The 19,288-nt window shown below is 62.5% G+C and overlaps 2 protein-coding genes across 4 annotated transcripts; one reads left to right on the top strand and one right to left on the bottom strand.

Moving 5' to 3' along the window:
- Positions 1-348: 348 nt before the first annotated feature.
- Positions 349-16,680, bottom strand: UBQLN4 (ubiquilin 4). Of its 3 annotated transcripts, none has more exons than XM_059145341.1 (11): positions 16,459-16,680; positions 13,061-13,148; positions 12,281-12,492; positions 11,437-11,699; positions 9,935-10,093; positions 5,281-5,506; positions 4,156-4,295; positions 3,669-3,752; positions 3,433-3,548; positions 3,085-3,271; positions 349-1,840 (listed from the first exon to the last, which is right to left on the bottom strand). In XM_059145341.1, the coding sequence occupies exons 1-11, from the start codon at positions 16,562-16,564 to the stop codon at positions 1,688-1,690; spliced, it is 1,734 nt and encodes a 577-aa protein (XP_059001324.1). In that variant the 5' UTR covers positions 16,565-16,680; the 3' UTR covers positions 349-1,687. The 3 variants fall into 3 exon arrangements, with proteins under 3 accessions (XP_059001324.1, XP_059001322.1, XP_059001323.1); XM_059145339.1 differs by lacking the exon at positions 16,459-16,680 and adding an exon at positions 15,124-15,670; XM_059145340.1 differs by lacking the exon at positions 16,459-16,680 and adding an exon at positions 14,582-14,745 and having other exon boundaries at positions 13,061-13,212.
- Positions 15,602-18,276, top strand: LAMTOR2 (late endosomal/lysosomal adaptor, MAPK and MTOR activator 2). The gene is made up of 4 exons (XM_059145343.1): positions 15,602-15,736; positions 15,939-16,101; positions 17,810-17,899; positions 18,089-18,276. The coding sequence occupies exons 1-4, from the start codon at positions 15,669-15,671 to the stop codon at positions 18,143-18,145; spliced, it is 378 nt and encodes a 125-aa protein (XP_059001326.1). The 5' UTR covers positions 15,602-15,668; the 3' UTR covers positions 18,146-18,276.
- Positions 18,277-19,288: the final 1,012 nt, after the last annotated feature.

The following is a 19,288-nucleotide window of genomic DNA, read 5'->3' as shown; positions in this document are numbered from 1 at the left end:
AGCCGGCCCCGCCTGGTCTCGGAGCTCAAGACCAGAAGCCCCTAAAGGTCACTTGGAGAAGGTCCGGGCGGCGAGGCTCCCTGGTGTTTTGCCTGTTGTCCCTGAGGTGAGGGGGAGCTAGTCTTGCCAATGCATCGGTCGGCAGGAAGGACCTTTCTGCGCCTCCCTCAGCCCCAAGGGGTTGGGGACCGGCTGTGCCCCGCAGTCCTCCCCACACCTTCAACGCTCAGCGTCTCGGTGGACTGGACCCAAGAGCCACTCCCACCAGGTCCCGCCTGGTAAAAACCCTGGAACCAAGCTGCTTTCGGCAAGCCTCCTCGCCCCCAGAAAACAGATTCCGAGACACGGTGACATCAAAGACCACGTCATTTATTTACAAAGGCCAGTGTGGACGTTGGGGAGGGAGGGGGAAGCCACACAGCCATCCTCTCTGGACTGCTTGGGACCCTTTCCCACCTGGAGGAGACCCTGCTTCCACGCGCTAAGCTGTGCACGAGCCTTGCCGGCGCTCCGAGAGCCACGTCCAATTCCAGATCAGAGGCATGACTGCGCCCTGTCCCTTCCTTCCTCAAATAGAACTTTCTGGCCTGGAAGCAAACAGTGAAGATTCCAAAGGCCAAGGACGTGAGGGCGTGGGGGAGCCTCCTGTACCGACCCCCTCCCACAAGGGGGAGGGGCGGCCACACTACCCTTGGGGACGCAGCACCCGGGGCCCGAGGGGCCCAGCTCTCTGGACTGTTTGTGCTCCCGCCCGAGACCGGCCCTCTGCCCCCTTCTATCTGGTGGGAGCGCGGAACGGAACAAACACCCCTGTGCAACTCGCTTACACGCGCACACACACCCCCACTGCCGGGACAGACCCCAACCCCTTCACGTCTTTCGAGGGGGGTTCCAACCAGCGTACGCGGGGACACTGGTGGGTCCTGGCCCCGGAGCCGGGAGGAACCCCGTCCTCCAGCTCCAGCTCTGTTAGCATCTCGAGGCCTTCTCTGCCCCGCATGAGCCCGCACTCTCCCTCCTAAAGCAGCTGCAGGGCTTCTGTCCCCAAGTGTCAAGTCCAACTTCTGAGCCGTTGATTCAGTCCTTCCCCCTTCCCTTCCTCCAACGGATCTCCACGGGGCTGCTCCGGGGCTCATTAGCTCCTTGTACAGAGAGGGCGGTCGCCTCCCCCTTCAGGCAGGGAGGACAGGCTGCTTCCTCTCTTGGGACAACCCAACAAAGCCTGGATGAGCGGACCAGGAGGGGGGTGAGGAGGCCCAGCCTGTGCACCTGCTCCTCCCTCCGAGCGTGCGACCCTGGCTTGGGCCAGGCTGCCGGTGGGAGGAGGGGGCAGAGGCGGGGGAGTCTCCACGAGCATCCATACAAGCTCCTGTGGGCCCTGCGGAAGACCCCATCCCTGCCCCACTCCCGGGGCGTCTGCAGGCTGCGCGAGGGGCCCTGCAGCGGGGCCGGGAGCGGGGCCTGGGCCGGGACACTGTGAAAGCAGCCCGCACAGCCCTGCAGGACCTGGACAGAAGACTCCGTGGGAGATGTGCAAGTGAAACCAGAATCGTCAGAGCTCCGGGGCCGGGCCGCGGCCCTGAGGCCCACCTCCTTTCTGGAGAGGACGGGGAGCGATGGGGACGGCCGGCACAGAGGGCAGGGGCTGGCGCCCGGGGAGGGGAGAGGCAGGAGCGCAGGCGCGCGGTTAGGAGAGCTGCGAGCCCAGGAGTCTCTCGATGGCTGCGTTGACGTCCCCTCCCGTGGCGATGAGGGCCTGCAGGTTGGCCTCGCGGTTGATGAAGCCCATGGAGTTGAGCTGTTCGAGCTGCTGCTGGAACCGCACTTCTGGTGTCTGCACCTGGAGGGGACAGGCCTCGTGAGGGGCACACAGGACCCACCCCCCCGGGGCCAAGGGAGGGGGAGCAGGAAGTCATCTCGCATGTCCTCAGGGTCAACCAGTGGGCAGGGAGGGGTGATCGGCCAACAGGGGCCAAGGAGCCCGCACCCAGGCCACTAAAGACCGTGGGATAGAAGGTGGGGCGTGGCTCACGTCCAACTCCTCAGCCCACGTTCCTGACTGCTTCCCCTCAGCGCTCAGGACACGTTAGTGGGGTTCTGGAAGCCAAACGCCGCCAACCCCGGCCGCGTCCATACGGAGCCAGGGAAGAGGCCGGAGAAGGGCCCCGGGTGAGAAAGAACCCGTTGGGTTTTGCTCAGCCAATCGACAAACACACGCATTTACAAAAGCGAAGACTTTTCATGTTGGACCCTCCTGTAAACACCCAGAAGGGCTTCCCTGCGGGACACAGAGGCGGGCGGAGCCTAGATCTTGACCTGGGAGCCCACCAGCCTCTGACGGGACGGCGGCACCCCCACAGGAAACGTGCGAGAACCTTCGGCGGTGTTCTGTGCCGTCCCCCGCCGCAGGCTGGGCCCCAGGGACTCTGGGCGCCAGCCTTCCGCGGCCTCTGCAGCACAGAGCCTCCTATAGAGCTGGGCCCGCTGACGGTTCTGCTGAAAGGCTTTTCCCAGGGGAGGTACAGAGGCCAGAAAAAGAAAGGCCTCGCCCGGGGTCAACCCGACTCCCCAGCCGATGCCCAGGCCTTGACTTGGCGTCCCAGGGCTCTAGTGACCTCGTCCCCCAGAAGCTTCCTCCCCAGCCTCTGTGCTGGAGGAGGCTGCAGTCCCTGAGAGCCCCCTGATGGCAGCACCAGCGCTCGGACACGGCGGCTGACGTTCACAGTTGGGAACCGGCGTGCCTCGGTCGGAATCTCGGCTCTGTTACCGACTTACTGGCTGTGTGACTCTGAGAAAGCCACCTAGCCTCTCTGGGCCTCTGTTTCCCCTCTCGTGGCTGGGAGAACATGGAACAAATGTGCCCTCCCACGGAAGGTGCTCAGAACGGTGCGTGGCAGCCCAGAGGGACGGTCACTAGTCTGAGCCCCGTGTCATGGCAGCAGGAACTGAACACGGGGAAGGCAGCAACCCACCCGAGGCCGGCGGGTGGCCAACTAGAGCCTAAGGGCCGGGCCGGCTGACTGCAGATGCTCGGCTGTCTCCATCCTGCGGCCCCGCCCCCCAGCGCAGCCCCACTCCCCATACCTGTGAGCCCCCTCCCCCAGCCAACAGCTGGACCATCTGTTGCACGAGATGCTGCTGAGCGCTGGGGGCCCCCGCTGGAGAAGATGTGGCAGGGGGCGCAGGCGAAGAGGTGGGGGCCTCGGGTGCAGACCCGGTGTTGCTGCCTGCTGCGGGGGCTGGGGTCCGGGACATCCCGAAGGAGCCAAGGCTGCAGGCAGGAGAGACCAAGAGGTGGGAGACAGCCTCTGCGATGGGGGCGGGCACGTGAGGTCCGGAGGGGGAGAGGTGGGAACAGGAGAGCTGTGAGGCTGCCAGGGGAGGGGGAAGGGAGCAGGAGCCGAACCTCGCCGCCCCCCAGGGTGCCCTCACCTGGGAACCAGCCCAGGGGCCTCGGTCTGCAAGGTCTGCAGGCCCTGCTGGATCTGCAGCAGGGCCTGCATGGCGCGGGGATTGGTGAGGACAGACAGGGACTCCGGGTTCTGCATCTGGTGGGAAACAGGCACAGGACGGCCATGGGAGGTAGCCTGATGGACTCGGAGGCCCCCTGCGCCCCGAGGCCAGAGCTCTGCCCCACCCTCCAAGCCCACACTCAGGGCCTCACGCACCTGCTGGAGGAAGACGGGGAGCTGCAGGCGGAGCTGCTCCTGGAGCTGGGGGTTCCCCGCAAAGAGCGGCACATTCACCATCATCTGCAGGGGTGAAGGCAGCAGGGGAGGCTAGGCCCGTCCACCCCAAGAGTCCCCACAGCCCCGGTCTCCCTCCGCAGCCTGACCACTGTGGGCAGCGCGGGTCTCAGGGCACCCTGGAGGCACACTCCGGGCGGCGAGCCCAGGCGCTCACCCCACACTGGGTGCTGATGGCAGCGACGGCCAGTTCACGGTGCCCGCTGCGCCACACCCGTTCTGGGCACCGCTAAGAACTCCCGGAGCCTGCACAGCTCCGGGAGGGAGGGGCCACTGCCGAAACCGCTGGCAAGCCAACTAACCCGGAGGTTCCGTGTGGGCCTGAGACCCACGCCCCGCGGCTGACTCGGGACCGAGCTGCCCAGCACGAGCCACTGCCCCCGGCGCACCCTTCAGGGCAGCTGCATACCTGAGCAGCGAAGTCGGGGTTCTGGGCCAGCGTCTGCATCATGCCGCGCATGTAGGGGGCTGAGATGACGTTCTGCATCAGCTGGGGGTTCTCAGAGATCTGCTGGAGGAGGGCCTGCATCTCTGGGCTGTTGAACACCCCTGGCACACGGAAGAAAAGGCAGCAGGAGAACAGGGGTCCAGGTGGAACCCGGTGCCGCCCTTCCACCCCCTCCTTGTAATGCTGCCCAGCGACGCGGCTCAGAGGGCAGCGCTAACACGGGCCCCCAAGTACAGGGGCACGGGTCCCTCTTCCCGGTTGGAAACTGGGTCTCTCTCATTCGTGTCCCCCAATTGCTCCTGCCCCAGCTCGACGTCAGGGTTGGAAAGGGTCAGTCAGAGGTCACCTAGACGTGCGGTCTGCAGGCTTGTCTTTGTGCTGGAAGCCTTTCCTCAAACCATATCTCATTCCAAAACCAAGTAGGCCAACAGTCTGCTCAGAGCCCGGCGGGATGGCTGGAGCCCCTCCCACTGGGTCCTTCCTTCTCCCGGGGTTGACCCAGGTACCCCAGGACTGGAGTACAATTTTAAAGCAGTGGATCAGGTTCAAACCCCTGATTTTACAAACAAGGGAAATGAAGCATACGGAGGGAAAGGGACTTTCAGATCAAGGTACCTGCCCACCCCTGGCCTGGGGCACAGAGAAATCAGGGCATCTACCAAAGATACCCCCAGGCTCATACGTAAAGTCATGTCCAGATACATGGGGCATCCCCAACAGTTGTGCAGTGCATAACCCCCCCTTCCGTGCAGCTCTGCACATCCCTCTCCCCCAGCCTCACACCTGCCTGCCCCACGTGTGCTGAGTCCTCCCCTGCAAGCTCCTCCCCAGTCCGACCCAGTGACGCTGGACAGCTCCATTAGGGGCTGCAAGAACTTTGGAGGTGAGCCACCACTCAGGCTGCTCCCAGGGACAGGAGACACAGCCCACACCACCCCACGTCCTCTGAGGCTGCAGAGCCCCTCCGTGGCTTCAATACAGTCTCACCTGTCTTCATATTCTGGGGCAGTGTGAGCCCCATTCAGTCCTGGGGCACAGGGACCACCCTGATGACCCCATTAAACTCCTTCCCCCCCCAGGACATACCTGACCCCAGGCTAGCCGCATTGATCCCAAAGGGGTTCGAGACTGTCGGGTGCACCTGGCTGGTCCCCGATCCTCCGGTGCCCTCCCCCCCGGACCCGGGGGCCTGGGAGGTGGGGGGTGAGGGGCTCCAGGGGTTCGGGAGGGGTTCTCGGTTCTCAGTCCGCAGAGGCTGGGAGCACGAGCTGTCGGAGTTCCCGGCCAGCGAAGAGAAGGGGTTGTTGCCAAACTGGGAGGAGGGAAAGGCTCTGGGTTAAGGACTGAAACAAACCAGGGCTTAGGGCCAGGCCCCTGTGTCCTCTCTCCTAACAGCCTCCCCTCCCTGGAAAAGGGACAGGGGCCTGAGACCCCCGAGGGCAGCTCACAATGGGCAGCTACCCCCTCATCCCACAGCGTAGGAGCTGGCCAGTGCTGGCGACCCGGGTCACAACAGATAACTGGAAACTTCCCGTCCCTCCCGGTGCCTCTGAACTTTTGGTTTCTAGTCTCCTCTGCGCCCCGTGGGACTCCACGCACACGCTTCCCATTGCAAAACCACCGGTCTGTCTTCCTTAGCGCTCAAGGGGCAGAAACAGGCTCCTCTTTGCACCTTCCCCTGACAGAATTGTTGGCTTGATGGGAGCGGCCTCGAGCTCAGCCCAGATCGGCCTCCAGGCTTCCCCTTTTCCAGCCATCTTGCTCCAGCACCCACTCCCCAGAATCTGCCCCCCCTCCACCGGGGCCCTAAATGGCCTTCCATCCCCCGAGGGCCACAAGCCCATCTCTGGCTGAGCACGCCCCCCACCCCCACCCCCACCCCGCTGCTTCCCTCCCCGTATCCTCCTCGGCCTCCTTCAGCTAAACAGGTCCTCTGCACCAGGTTCCCCGCTGTGTCACTGCCCAGGGGTCTGCACCCCATCAGATGGTGCGCTGCCTAAGGCAGCCCTGAGACTCCTTCCCTCCAGGCCCACTGCACCTGGGAAAGCTCTGTGCGGGGGTATCCGCACCCTATGCTCCCGCTCAGGCTCCCTCTCCGGAGGGTCTGGGTGGGCTGCACCTAAGCAGGAGGCACTGAGCAACGTCAGGCCCTCCTCGCCCTCCTCGCCGTGGGGCTTCCTGCTTATTCAAAGTGGGTTATGGGGAGCAGAGATCACCAGGACCCCAGCCCTGAGCCACGCCTCCCCCGTCTGACCAGATGACTGCTGACAACGGGCCCAGACCCACGCACGACCCCGAGGCTCTGTCCCTGCTTCTGCCGTCCTGTCCTGGTGCCCCACACCCACCAAGGCTGGGTTCCGGTACGCTCTAGGGACCAAACCCCTTTCCAACCTCCCTCCAGCAGTAACAGCGCCATTTACGGAGCACCTACTCTGCACCTGGCACATTTATTCTAAGGTTTACAGCAGCCCTCCGAGACACCAGCTCTCAAAGTGTGGCCCTGGGGCCTGTCCACAGCTTTGTATAGTTCTGGGGGCTTGTTTGCTTTTCTTCCCTTTTGTTGTCTTCCTGACTGCTCAGTGGCCTTTTCCAGAGGCTCCGTGACATGGGACATGGCAAGAGCCCGAATGCCGAAGCCCGGCTGGGAGTCCAGTCGGCCGGCGGTAAAGCCAGACCTTAAAGACCTTAAAGACGTCGGCAAACATTAAAGCAAGGCCACGCTCCGCTCACGTTTCCTTCGTTTAGGAAAACGAAGTTATTTTTTTAGAAGATTATGCCATCTATGTTAATGTGTAGTGCATTTCCTCTTATTTTAAAACCAATGACTACACCTTCCTTGCGTTTCCCAGCTGTAATTCAGATGCGGTGAAGAGGGACAGCTCTAACCCACAGAAACAGAAGCTCTTTGGGTCCCCAGCGGTTCCTAAGCGTCTAAGGTGGTCCGAGGCCCCAAGGATCAAGAACCTCTGCTCTGCTGCGTTGCCTCCAGTCTGCAGACGCGGAAGCTAAGTCTCAGGAAGGAAAGGACTCGCCCGCACCACTAGGAACGGGCGTGAGCGCCCGAAGCCTGGTTTGCGGACACCAGCTCTCGGCTCTTCCCCGGGGGCTCCTGCGGCCTGGCGTGCGTCAGAGCGAGCCAGAGTGCTTGCCGGGAACCTTTCTCAGCTACCGGGTTTTTTTTAACCATGTGCACACATTACTTTTATGAACATTTTAAATTAACTACTTACATGTAATTTCAAATAAATAAGTTCCTTTTTTACTTTATATAACTTTTTATTAAAATAAATTCTTTAAGGGACGCTTGGGTGGCTCAGTCGGTTAAATATCTGCCTTCAGCTCAGGTCAGGATCCCAAGGTCCTGGGATCAAGTCCTGCACCAGGCTCCTTGCTAGGTGGGGAGTCCGCTTCCCCCTCTGACCCTCCTCCCTCTCGTGCTCTCTCTCTCTCAAGTAAATAAGAAAAATCTTAAGAAGAAATTTGTTTAAGGGCACCTGGGTGGCTCAGTGGGTTAAAGCCTCTGCCTTTGGCTTGGGTCATGATCCCCGGGTCCTGGGATCGAACCCTGCATCGGATTCCCTGTTCTGGGGAAGCTGCTTCTCCAACTCCCCCTGCTTATGTTCCCTCTCCGTCAAATAAATAAATAAATAAAATCTTCTTTTAAAAAGCAGATAATGAGGGCGTCTGGGTGGCTCAGTGGTTAAGCCTCTGCCTTCAGCTCAGGTCATGATCTCAGGGTCCTGAGATCAAGTCCCACGTCGGGCTCTCTGCTCAGTGGAGAACCTGCTTCCTCCTCTCTATCTCCCTACTTGTGATCTCTGTCAAATAAATGAATAAAATCTTCTTTAAAAAAAAAAAAGAAAGAAAGAAAAAGCAGATAATGGGGGCACCTGGGTGGCTCAGTGTGTTAAGGTTAAGCCTCTGCCTTTGGCTCAGGTCATGATCCCAGGGTCCTGGGATCGAGCCCCACATCGGGCTCTCCGCTAGGCAGGAAGCCTGCTTCCTCCTCTCTCTCTGCCTGCTTCTCTGCCTATTTGTGATCTCTGTATGTCAAATAAATAAATAAAATCTTTTAAAAAGAAAAAAGGTTATTCTTTTTTTAAGATTTTATTTATTTATTTGACAGAGATCACAAGTAAGCAGAGACAGGCAGAGAGAAGAGGAGGAAGCAGGTTCCCTGCCGAGCAGAGATCCCGATGCCGGGCTCGATCCCAGGACCCTGGGATCATAACCTGAGCCGAAGGCAGAGGCTTTAACCCACTGAGCTACCCAGGTACCCCAAAAAAAGCTTATTCTTAAAAAAAAAAAAAGAAGAAGAAGAAATTTGTTTTAAAGACTCCTAATTGATCTCTATACGCACTTTCTAAATTTGAAAGAGCGATGCCAAGATTAACCAAGAAGACATTGGAGAATAAGGCAGGGGGTTTACTCTACGGGGGAACCCAGACTTAGTGAAGACAATGTGGTATCACTGTAGGGACAGACCGACCAGTGGAACCCTGGACAGTCAGCAAGACACACACTGATCTCTGGAGACGTGCTGCAGGCTGGAGGCGGCGTGGACAAGGGAATCTGTTGGGTTACTGTGAACCACAAGGAGCAGGGGCTTTTCTCTTCCCCCAGGAAAAGGTAACGTGGGACCCCACCCTCCCACCTGGGCACAGGTTCGGGCAGGGGCTGGCGGGTGTTCAGCGTGGGAAACTCCATCAAGACACACACTTACAACAGGGGTACCTTTCCAAAGTCGTATTACTCTCCAGAAAGACATTTTTTAAACGTTTTGAAAAAGCAAGTTAAAAATGATACGAACAGCAGGGTACCACTTCTGTGAGGTTTAAAAACATGCAGATCAGTGCTCTGGGTTATTCATGGCTACAAACACAGGCCATAAAAGAAGGAAAATGATAAACAGCCCGACTTCTCGGAGCCAGTTCGCTCTAGAGACGGAAAAGGGTAAAATGGGGCAGGGGTACCTGGAGGCTGCGGTTCTATCTGGAACGTCTTATTCGCAAATGCTAAACACGTCCAGGAAACTAAAAAATACTAACATCAGATGCCTCTGGGGTGGACAAGAGGTGGCCCGGACATGGAAATAGAAGGACCCCTTTGGTTTACTTTGTGTAATTTCGGAACGGGGAAGTGTATAAATGTGTAACATATTTAGCATAAATTAAACTTAAAAAAAGAGCCAAAGCTCTTATGAAGCTACACATAGGGCAGCATGGACACAAAAGAACGCTGTGTTTTTTCTATACTTTTTCTGCACTTGGAATAATTCTTAAGGCACTTTCGAAAGCGCATCTTCCCAAGCCTGATCCCAGAGACTGAACCAATGAAGAGCTCAAAGAAGGGGCCAGGAAGCTCCTTTCTGACAAGCCTCCAGGGTGATGCTGACACAGGGGACCTGTGGGCCACACAGGAGACGCACGTGCTGGGCTCGGCTGTCCCACTCCAACTCTGCCTCACGACCTCTGAGCCCCTGGTGCACGAGACAGTCAGATCCCCGGACACCACGCCCGCCCAGCATCCCCAGGGGATTCTGCTACCGGCTGCCCCACTGCCTCGGCCCCTCACCAGGCTGGACCATCCCTGCCTCTGCTGCAGAAGTGCTTCAAGCCCAGGCCCACTCTCGGAGAGCTGGAGCAGAAGAGGGGAGCAGACATCACCCCAGGCTTGCGTGGGTCGGGGGAGGGACTCCTGAGCCCCAGTAGCCCTCCCCCAGCCTGGCCCCCAGCCCCACCTGTTCCCGGGCAGCACTGAACATCGGCTCTTGGATGTCTGTGTACATGCGGCGGAGGGCGTTATACCCCCCGGGGATGCTCTCCAGGTTGCTCAAGGCCCGGTCCTGGTTCCGCATCATTTCCTGCATCATGGCTGGGTTCCGAGCAAGCTCCATGGTCTGGTGGGGAAGGGAGAGACAGGAAGAATCCTAGCACCAGGGACGTACCAAGCTTGGAAGAGGGTGGGTCCTGGAGGGGGGTCCTGCATCAGACGGGCAAACCGAGTAAGAAAGGACACGAGAAGGAGGAAGAGGCAGCAGAAGAAATCAACAGCTACTGAGCACCTACTGCATACAGACACCAGGCACAACCATGTACACGACCAAAGTCATGGCATCCCCACGACACTCGTCCCAAGGAGACATTCCTGTCCCTATTCTGCACATGAGGAAACCGGCTGAGATTCACTGGGGACATGGAGCCAGGGAGTGGCAGAACCAGGTTTCCGGGCCAGGCAGGTCTGTCTGCCCAAGACCGACTGTGGTTCCTGACGATGACTACGAGTCGGGGAGGGAAGGCATTCAAGCCAGGACAGCGTTCCCACACTCTCTCACACCGGCCTGGGGTTTCTGGCTGGCCAGACCACACGAAACCCGAAGATGGGGGCTTTCTCTCTGGAGCCAGCAAGGCTCAGTGTCAGTTAAGGGCTGCCCATGTCAGTGTCGACCAGGAGACAAGCAGTCCGTGACGCAAGGAACGGCACACTGTGCCTTCTTGTCCCCACGGACTGGGGATGCCTTCCTGTCCTTACTCCCAAGCCCGCTCCGCACCTGCCTCTACGACACCTTTATGTCCACGCTGGGACCCTGACTCCTGGTCCTGTGACTCCCGCCCGCATTCAGTGTTTTGCCCGGGGACGTCTGCGCACCAGGCACTGCTCTAGACGGCGAAGAAAACACCTTCAAATCCTCGCTCTGAAGGAATTTCTCTCCTGGTGAACGCAGCCCCGGTGCCCACAGCCCTGCTGCCGGCATCTGTCCTCGTCTCTCGCTGCGCTGGGCGGTGAGCCGCAGCTCCCGACGGCCAACGCGACACCGCGTCTGCAGGGTCTCCGGCTGCCACCAGCCCTGCCCAGCCCCAGGGCTCCACAAGTGCCCTCCTGCCCTCACACCTGCTGTCCCTCAGCCCTGGGTGTGCTCTTTCTCCTCCTCTGGGTCTCAGCTCTGGGGACACCTTCTCCAGAAGCCTCCCCTGAGCCCCAGAGCAGGGCTGGGAGCCCCGTCCAGGCTCCGGGGAGCTCCTGCGGGTGCCTCAGCGATGGCACCCACCGCTCGGCACCATAACCACAAGCCCGCTTGGCCCACTCGCCTCGGAGACCGGATGTTCCTGGAAAGCGAGGCCTCCAGCTGCAGGGTCCACAACACGGGTGCCGGGACGGGGGGCGGGGACGGTACGTGTACATGCGCACGCACGAGCCCGGGCGAGACGAGCTGGCCCCACCCCCGCCGTGCCCCCCACGTACCTGCCTCATGAGCTCGGGGTTGTTGAGCATGTGGCTGATCTCGGGGTTCCGCTCCATGAGCTGCTGCATCTGCGGGTTCGCCATGATCATGTGGCGCATGAGGTCGGGGTTGGACATCATGTCCTGGACCAGCGGGTTCTCCATGATCTGCGACAGCATCTCGGGGTTGGACATCAGCTGCCTCTGCATCTGCTGCTGCAGCTCCATAAAGTTGGCAGAGCCCAGGCCCAGGCTGCCCAGGCCCAGGAGGCCCCCGAAGCCAGCTGCGGGGAGGGGCCGGGGTCACCAGCGGCCGCGAGACCCCGCCCCCACCAGGCCACAGCCAGGGCGGCCACATGCTCGGGGCTCCAGGACCAGCTGCTCGGCTTCTCCTCTCTCCCCTGCCGGTCCCTCCATCCTCCCCACCCCTGCACCCCCACCCCCGCCCCACTCCACTGCCCTCCTACACGGAGACCTCAGACCTCGCTGGTGGCACAGGCTGAGCACTGGGCACAGCGCAGAGACGGTGCCCTGCGGGGACTGCCACATGGACAACAAACATCCCCCAACCAGCGGCTGCTGGACACCCCTCATCCCCGCCCCGACAGCCTCACCCGCCGTGCTCCACAACCCTAGCTGCATTGCGTCCCTCCCTCTTAAGGCTCATCCACGCTCCCCTCCTCCGAGAGGCCCCGGGAGGCCAGTTTCTGCCCCAGCTCCTCCCAAGTCCCAGTGTCTGGAACCCCAGGCCCAGGGGGCCCTCGGCCCATCAGCCTGGGAGCAGGGACCACATTCCTGCCTCCTCCTGGCTCTCCCTGGCTCCCCAGCCCCGGACAGGATAGAGAACTCCTCCCTGAGGGCTTACAGAGTATGGACGCAGCAGCACTGGGGGGTCCCTCCCCAGCCCCCGGGGAGGGCCCCCCCCCACTGCTCCTCCGACTTCCGGCGTCTGAAGCTGCACTGCCAGAGGTGGACGGCTGGGCGGGGGTGGCGGGCGAGGCGGGCGTGGTAGACGGCGCCGAGGCAGGGTCCGGAGTAGAGGGGGAGGACCCAGCGCCAGCAGCTGGGTCTTGAGCCCTGAGGACAAAGTCCTAGCTGAGGTGAACAGGCAAGGGGAGACAGGAGCTCCTTTCGGTGCATCTCCTGCCCTAACCTTAGCCGCCTCGGAAGCCACCCTGAGGCGGTAGTGGGTGGTGCTGGGGGCAGGGGGCGGGGATCATGAGGGAGGAACTGGTACCGCCTATCTGCCTCGGGGCACTGGGGAGAGGGAGGTGAGCTTCCTTTCCCCTGCAGGGGAGACCCCAGGGCTGCCTGGCAATCCCTCTGGGAGCCGCCTTCCTGGGTGTCTGCATGGCCCTCCGGGTTCAGGGGAGCCACAGGTGAGAGTGGGGCCTGGATGGGGAAGCCCAGTCAGCAGCGGCATCTGCTCCTCTTGGGGACTTATTTCTTCTTTTGTTTTATTTTATTTATTTATTCATTTATTTGAGAGAGAGAGAGAGAGAATGAGCAGGACGAGAGGCTGAAGGAGAAGCAGGCTCCCCGCCAAGCAGGCAGCCCGATTTGGGACTGATCCCAGGACCCTGGGTCACGACCCGAGCAGAAGGCAGATGCTTCCCCGACTGACCCCCGGGCGCCCTGGACTTACTTCTGCGGGGTCTTGATGACCAGGTGGACAGTGAGCCCGTCCTTGATGCCGTGCTGGCTCAGGGTGTCCCCGTCCTTGAGGATCTTGCCTGCGAAGATCAGGACCAGCTGATCCTGCTGAGCCTTAAACCTCCTGGAGATCTCCTCTTTGAACTGTGGTCAAGAGGCAGAGGTCACGGCTCGGCTCCCCTGGGTTCCACCCGCAGGGACCCTGCCTCTGATCTGCAGAATCCCCTCCGCAGTCAAGGCCCCATCCACCAAGCGGCCTCGAGCAACTCCCTTGTTAACCGAAGAGACCAGGGACAGGCTTCTGTCTCAGCTTAACCCCAGGGTCCTGTGCCCTAGAAGGCCCAGCCAGTTCCCTCTGCCTCCCTCCTCTGCCCCTTCCCCCCAGCCCCTGGGGACCACAGCGCTGTGACCGTGTCTCTGTCCCAACTCCTTCGGCAGGCTTGGACCCAGGCCTGCCTCCCTCCAGCCCTCGGTTCTAGACTCCGGGTTCCCCTGCCGTCCAGCCTTCCTGCACCCATCACCGCACCCAGACCCCGGTGATCTCACAGCAGTGAGTCTCTGTCCTGTGAGACAGATAAGAAGTTCCACGTCCACTTTCAGGATGAGGAAACTGGGGATCAGCACAGTTAGGTAACTCGCCGCGGGCGGCCCTGACACCGAAGCCCTGGCTCTGGACCCAACACAGGGCTCTGAGCTAAGCTGATTCCCAGCGGAGCTCTGCCGCAGGCGGGCCCTGGGCATTCTCGGCAGGGGAGGGGCAGTGATGGCCCCGGAGACCGGCTTGGGAGGGTCAGACCGCCCGGATCTATCAGCTCCCCCCCAGAAACAACCAAACCAGCCCAAACGGGACCCTCTGCGTCCGGAGTGCACTTGCTCCGCGAGGCCGCTGCCTGCTCCCTCCGTCCAACCCGACGGCCCACCTCACGCCCCGCCTGTGACAAATCCTGGAGCAACCACGGGGCGGGGGGGCGGCGGCCACGGGCCGTGTCCCCTCAATCACTCAACCGCCGCGCTTCCACTGAGCACCTACGGCTCACCGCAAGCCCCGGGGCGGCCGAGGGCCCGCTGGAAACCCCTCAGCGTGAGGCGGTGGACGGACCAGCACCGAGGGAAGCGCTCCCCCAGCGCCCCGCGCCCAGGCAGCCGGGGCCGCCCCCCGCCCGCTCCCCCGGCGCAGCGCCGAGCCCGGGGCCGGCCGGCCGCGGCCCCCCGACCCCCCGACCTGTCCTCGGGGCGCACGCTGCCCTCAGCCCGCGCGCCCTGTCCCTCCGCGGAGCGAGGCGCCCCCTCCCCGCTCTCCGCCACGCCCCCAGCCCAGGCCACAAGGCGAGCCCCGGCCTGGCGTCCGCCGCGCGCGCCGCGCTCCCCCAGCTCCCGCGCCGGACGCCCGCAGCCGCGCTCCCGCCCCGCCGCCCCTCCGAGAGCCCGCGGGGCCCCCGCCCTCCCCGCCCGCCCCTCGGAGCCGCCGCTCTCCCCGCAGACCCTCCGCCGCCGCCCTCGCCGCGCGCACTACCTCCTTGACGGAGGCTCGATCGCAGATCACAATTTCCTCCTTGTCCTTGGGGGTCTTGACGGTGACCCGAATGGGGGGCCTGGCCTCGGCCCCGCTCGGCTCCGCCATGCCGCCGCCGCCGCCGCCACCCGGCCGCCCGCCCGCCCGTCCCGGCTCCTCCTCCTCCTCCTCCTCCTGCCCCCCGCCCCGCCGCCGGGCCGGCTCCGCTCCGGCCTCCGCCCCTCCGCCCTCCGCCCTCCCCTGCCCTGCCCTCCCCTCCCCGCGGCCGCGCAGCCCTCCGGACCCGCCGCGCCCACAGCGCCCCGGGCGGCCTGGTGGGGGCACTGCAGCCGGGGCGCGGCGCGGCGGGGCGGGACGGGGCGGGACGGGGCGGGGCGGGGCGGGCTCCCCGAGACGGCGGCCGCCCGCCCGGGCCCGCAGCCTCCGCGGCGACGGCTGCTCCGGGACAAAGCGCCGTGTCCCTGTCGTCGCCGCGCCGCCCCGGGCCTCTCCCGACCCGTAGGCTGGGCTGGGCCGCGTCTGGACGTGCGCCCAGGGCTCACCTCTAGGACCGACCACGTCCCCGGAGGCCGTGGCCCGCGCGAGTCTACTAAGCGCGGCTCCCGGGGCCTTTCGGAGCCTCGGCCCGGCTCCCGGGGCCGTGCGTGACGTAGGGAACCGCTCGGGAAAGTGACCGGACGTGTGCCTGACAAAGACTGGGGTTGCCCTTTCGGTTTCTGGTCGTGGACTGTCAAGCGGGCATGCTGACGCTTCTCCCCCCGGGGTGGGGGTGACGGGACTGGGTTGCTCAACGACCTTCCGGTCCTGTCCCCGTCCGTTCGCTCCCGCTCTTTTCCCCCCAACAACCGCGTGGTCCCCGGGGAAAGGCGAACTACAGTTCCCAGGGTGCACCGCGAGGCCCCGCGGAACTACAACTCCCGGCGCCCCCCGCGGCGGGGCGGCGTTGCGTCGCCTCCCGGGAGTCGGGCCGGGACCTCCGGGTCGCGCGGCGTTGCGGAGCGGCCGGGAGCTCAGGGAGGTGCCCGCGGGGGCCCGCGGGAGGCAGCGCGGGGCCGGGCGCGGAGGCCCGGGCCTGGGAGCCGCAGGCATGCTGCGTCCCAAGGCTCTGACCCAGGTGCTAAGCCAGGCCAACACCGGCGGTGTCCAGAGCACGCTGTGAGTGCGGCCGGCGGGCGCGGAGGGGAGCTGGGGACGGGGCTCGGGGAGGGCCGGGGGCAGAGCGGCCGCGGCCCGCGGGGGGCACCGCGCTCCGCCCGGACCCTGCTTTCCGGACGCACCCCGGCGGGAGGTGGGGCGAGAGCGCAGGCGTCGTCCTCGCCGCCCGAGCGCGTCCCTGTCGCTTACCGCCGCCCGCCAGGCTGCTGAATAACGAGGGATCCCTGCTGGCCTACTCCGGCTACGGGGACACGGACGCCCGGGTCACCGCGGCCATCGCCAGCAACATCTGGGCTGCCTACGACCGCAACGGGAACCAGGCGTTTAACGAAGACAATCTCAAATTCATCCTCATGGACTGCATGGTATGGAGAACCGAGCCGCCCCCTCTGTCCCCCGAGGGGATCCCGTGGGGCGACCTCGCTCCCACCCTGGATGGTTGGAGGGGCAGGGACAGGATCTCCCAGGGCTACTGAGAGCTGGTCTGCTGCAGCTCTGTGGTAGGCAGGACCCCAGGCAGCCTGCGGTGGTGAGCAGGGAGCCGGGGTCCCAGTGTCTGCCTGGGCCTCTGGCTCTGCTGGCCGCTGGTCAGTCCCGGAGCCCTGCCTGTGTCTGGGAAGCTCTCTGAACTCCCTGTCGCAGCAGTCATACCCCCAACAGGAGCGCATACACACAGGCTTGTGAAGATCATGCAAAAGGATGTAAACTGGCAGTGTCCTTACCCCAGAGCCACAGGCTCACGGAAGCACAGCAGAATCTCCAGACCCTAGGCCCGTCCCTGCAGTTTACAGAAGAAGGAGCTGCAGTCCAGAAAGGGGAAGTGGCCATTAGACTGTGAATTTCCCGGAAACTGTCTCACGCACCTTCTTTTGTTCAGCCAACAGATGTTGAGGTCCCTGCAGTATTCGCGAGCCCTAGGGAAAGAGGAGCAAACAGGACCCAAACTGCGGCCTTGATATCTCACGGCAGCTCAGGGTTTTATGTGTGTTACAAAATATGTATGTGAGTCAGAACACTAGGATGTAAGATACCGAAAATGCTACGCGAAACGGAAGTGAGGAGGGCACGTATTCAAGACAGTCTCACTGAAAAGATAGTTCATTAAAGATCCAAAGGAAGTTGGGCAGCCGTACGGCCGTTTAGGGGAAGAACAGTTCTGACAGAACAGCAGGTGCAAAGGCCCTGAGGTGCACTAATGTCTGGTCGAGGATTAACAAGGTTGATGTAGCTCAAGTGGCCTGGGAATGGGGGAGGTGAGTAGGAGGGAGGCCAGAGAGGCAGGGAGTGCTGCCCCTGGGCCCCAGCGCACAGCAGATGCCCAGTGGAAGTGTGCTGAACCAAATTGAAAAGGCCCAGAGTGAACTCTTCCCAAAGGATTTCCACTGTCCTGGGGCCCCCTGCCTCGTCCTCACCCCATATCCAACCAAGGATGTCATTTCCACTCTGCTGATGACTCCTGCGTGCTGCCTACCCTCGAATTGGTGCTGTAGGGCCGTAGCTTTCCAATGTCTTATCTGCACCCCAGCCGTAAGAAGTACCTGTGAAGTCCAATCCCACACCCCCCAACTAAGACAAACACGCAGCGTGCTCCGTTACTCTTTTCCATGCCGACCTACCTCCTTAACTGATCGAACCCTAGAGTCAGACCTGCAATTCGAAAAGCTTTACCTTGGGAAAAGAAAACTCTATGCTTGCATGTTCCTTCCGGGGTCTTTGGGGCAGACCTGTAATCATGATGTCACTCATCTGGACAGCCCTGGCCAGTTTCAAAACTCCGACCTGTGTACTAGCACCCTCACCAGCGGGGAGAACACGGGAGTCATGGGAAGGGAAACCAAGGTCTGTGAGGTCGAGCTTCCTAGGGGAGGTCAGTTAGCAGGGGCTGTGCTGATCCTGGAGTCTGAGCTCAGGACCCCACGTCCAGGGCTGCGGCCAGAGCCCCTCGTCTGAAGCCTTGCCATGCCCAGGGCATGGGAGGAAGATGATAGGCTCTCTGAAGAGGGGCCCTTGGGGAAAACCGTGGGCTAAGGGTGCCAAGCAGAACTTCCCATTCCTCCATGTCACCCCCACCAGGAGGGCCGTGTCGCCATCACCCGGGTGGCCAACCTTCTGCTGTGTATGTATGCCAAGGAGACAGTGGGCTTTGGAATGCTCAAAGCCAAGGTGTGTATATGCCCGTCCCTCGGCCTGTGGGCCCAGCCTTTGTGCTTTTCACGGCCCACTACCCCCCCCCCCACCTTCCTGGAGTCCGCTGTGGGCCAGCTCCCAGGAGCGGGGCGGGGCGGGGTGCTCAGCAGCGGGAGTCCCTCCAGCAGCGGACCCCGGGCCGGCCTGACTTCTCCCTTCTTGCAGGCCCAGGCCTTGGTGCGGTACCTGGAGGAACCCCTAACCCAAGTGGCCGCCTCCTAGTGGGCCTCGGCTGGAGCTGGGCTCGGAAAAGAACAATGACCGTGTGGAGGGGCAGGGCCCTTGGAGCCCTTTCTGGGTGGTGGAGGGGAGAGCGAGACTTTGCTTTTTCCAAGAATAAACTTGAACTCCTATCTTGTGTGCTGACTGCTTTCTTGACCCTGGGGAGCCCAGGGAGGTGGGATGGAGCGAGCACTGCTCCGGAGAACCTGCCTGGCACCTTGCCCTCTGACAGCGCAGCCCTGCCTCTGAGCTTCCGGAAGTTCCACTCCCTGTCGGGCAAACGTTTGGGAGTGACCTCGGGGGAGCAGCGGGCTGCTGGGGGGCTGATGGTGGTTGTCCTGGACAGCAAGAATATAGGGCCCTGTAAGGCCAGCGTCGTTCAGTCCCAAGCTGGGGGGTGGGGGATGGCTTTTCTGCTCTTAGGGTTGGAAGAGTGTGCACGCCTACCAAGGCCCCACATTCACACAGACCCTCCAGATCTTGAAGCCCTTTGCAGGCAGGTTGGACCACAGGTCCTGGGGAGGGAGTGTCCAAGGCCTCTCAGGGGCCTTCCAGCTCCAGATCCTGCGCTGCGCTCAGCCTCCTCAGTCCGCCTGTCTGTCTCTGCGGCAGGTCTCCCCCTAGCCTGGGTGCTTACAGCGGGTCCGGACAGGGTGCTACTAGCCCCTAGCCGGGTGCCGTGGGAAGGGACCGTCCCAGGGGGGGGGGGAGGTAGGCTGTGAGTCTCAGCCCCACCCTGGGTGAGGAACATGGCCCATCCCAGGCCCTGGGCTGTCAGGAGGGGCGGAGGATGCCATGTCCACCGTGCTGCTCCTGGAGTTCTGAACTGCGGCAGGGTGGATGGCGCCCGTCAGCCCCAGCCCCTCGCCCCAACAGCCCTTCTCCTGGTGCCCCCAATCACCCCCCAACCAGAGGCGCTGAAGGAAAAGCAGGAGAAGCAGGCTTTCGCCTGAGAGGCTCTTTCTCACTCACTGGTAGCTGCCCAGGTGGGTCCCCGGCCCCAGGAGCCCTAGCACCAGGCACTCAGCTGTCAGCTGCTCTCTGAAGGTCTTGTGCCTGTCTCAGCTCCCCCCAGCTCTGTGTCCCCAGCCCCTGGCCCGCCCACTCGCCGGCCGCGTGGAGAGCAGACACTCAACCTGCCTA

The sequence above is a fragment of the Mustela lutreola genome, chromosome 14, assembly GCF_030435805.1.
Source record: "Mustela lutreola isolate mMusLut2 chromosome 14, mMusLut2.pri, whole genome shotgun sequence".
Lineage (NCBI taxonomy): Eukaryota > Metazoa > Chordata > Mammalia > Carnivora > Mustelidae > Mustela > Mustela lutreola.
The sequence above is the reverse complement of the archived record's forward strand: the minus strand, read 5'-3'. Positions and strand labels throughout refer to the sequence as shown.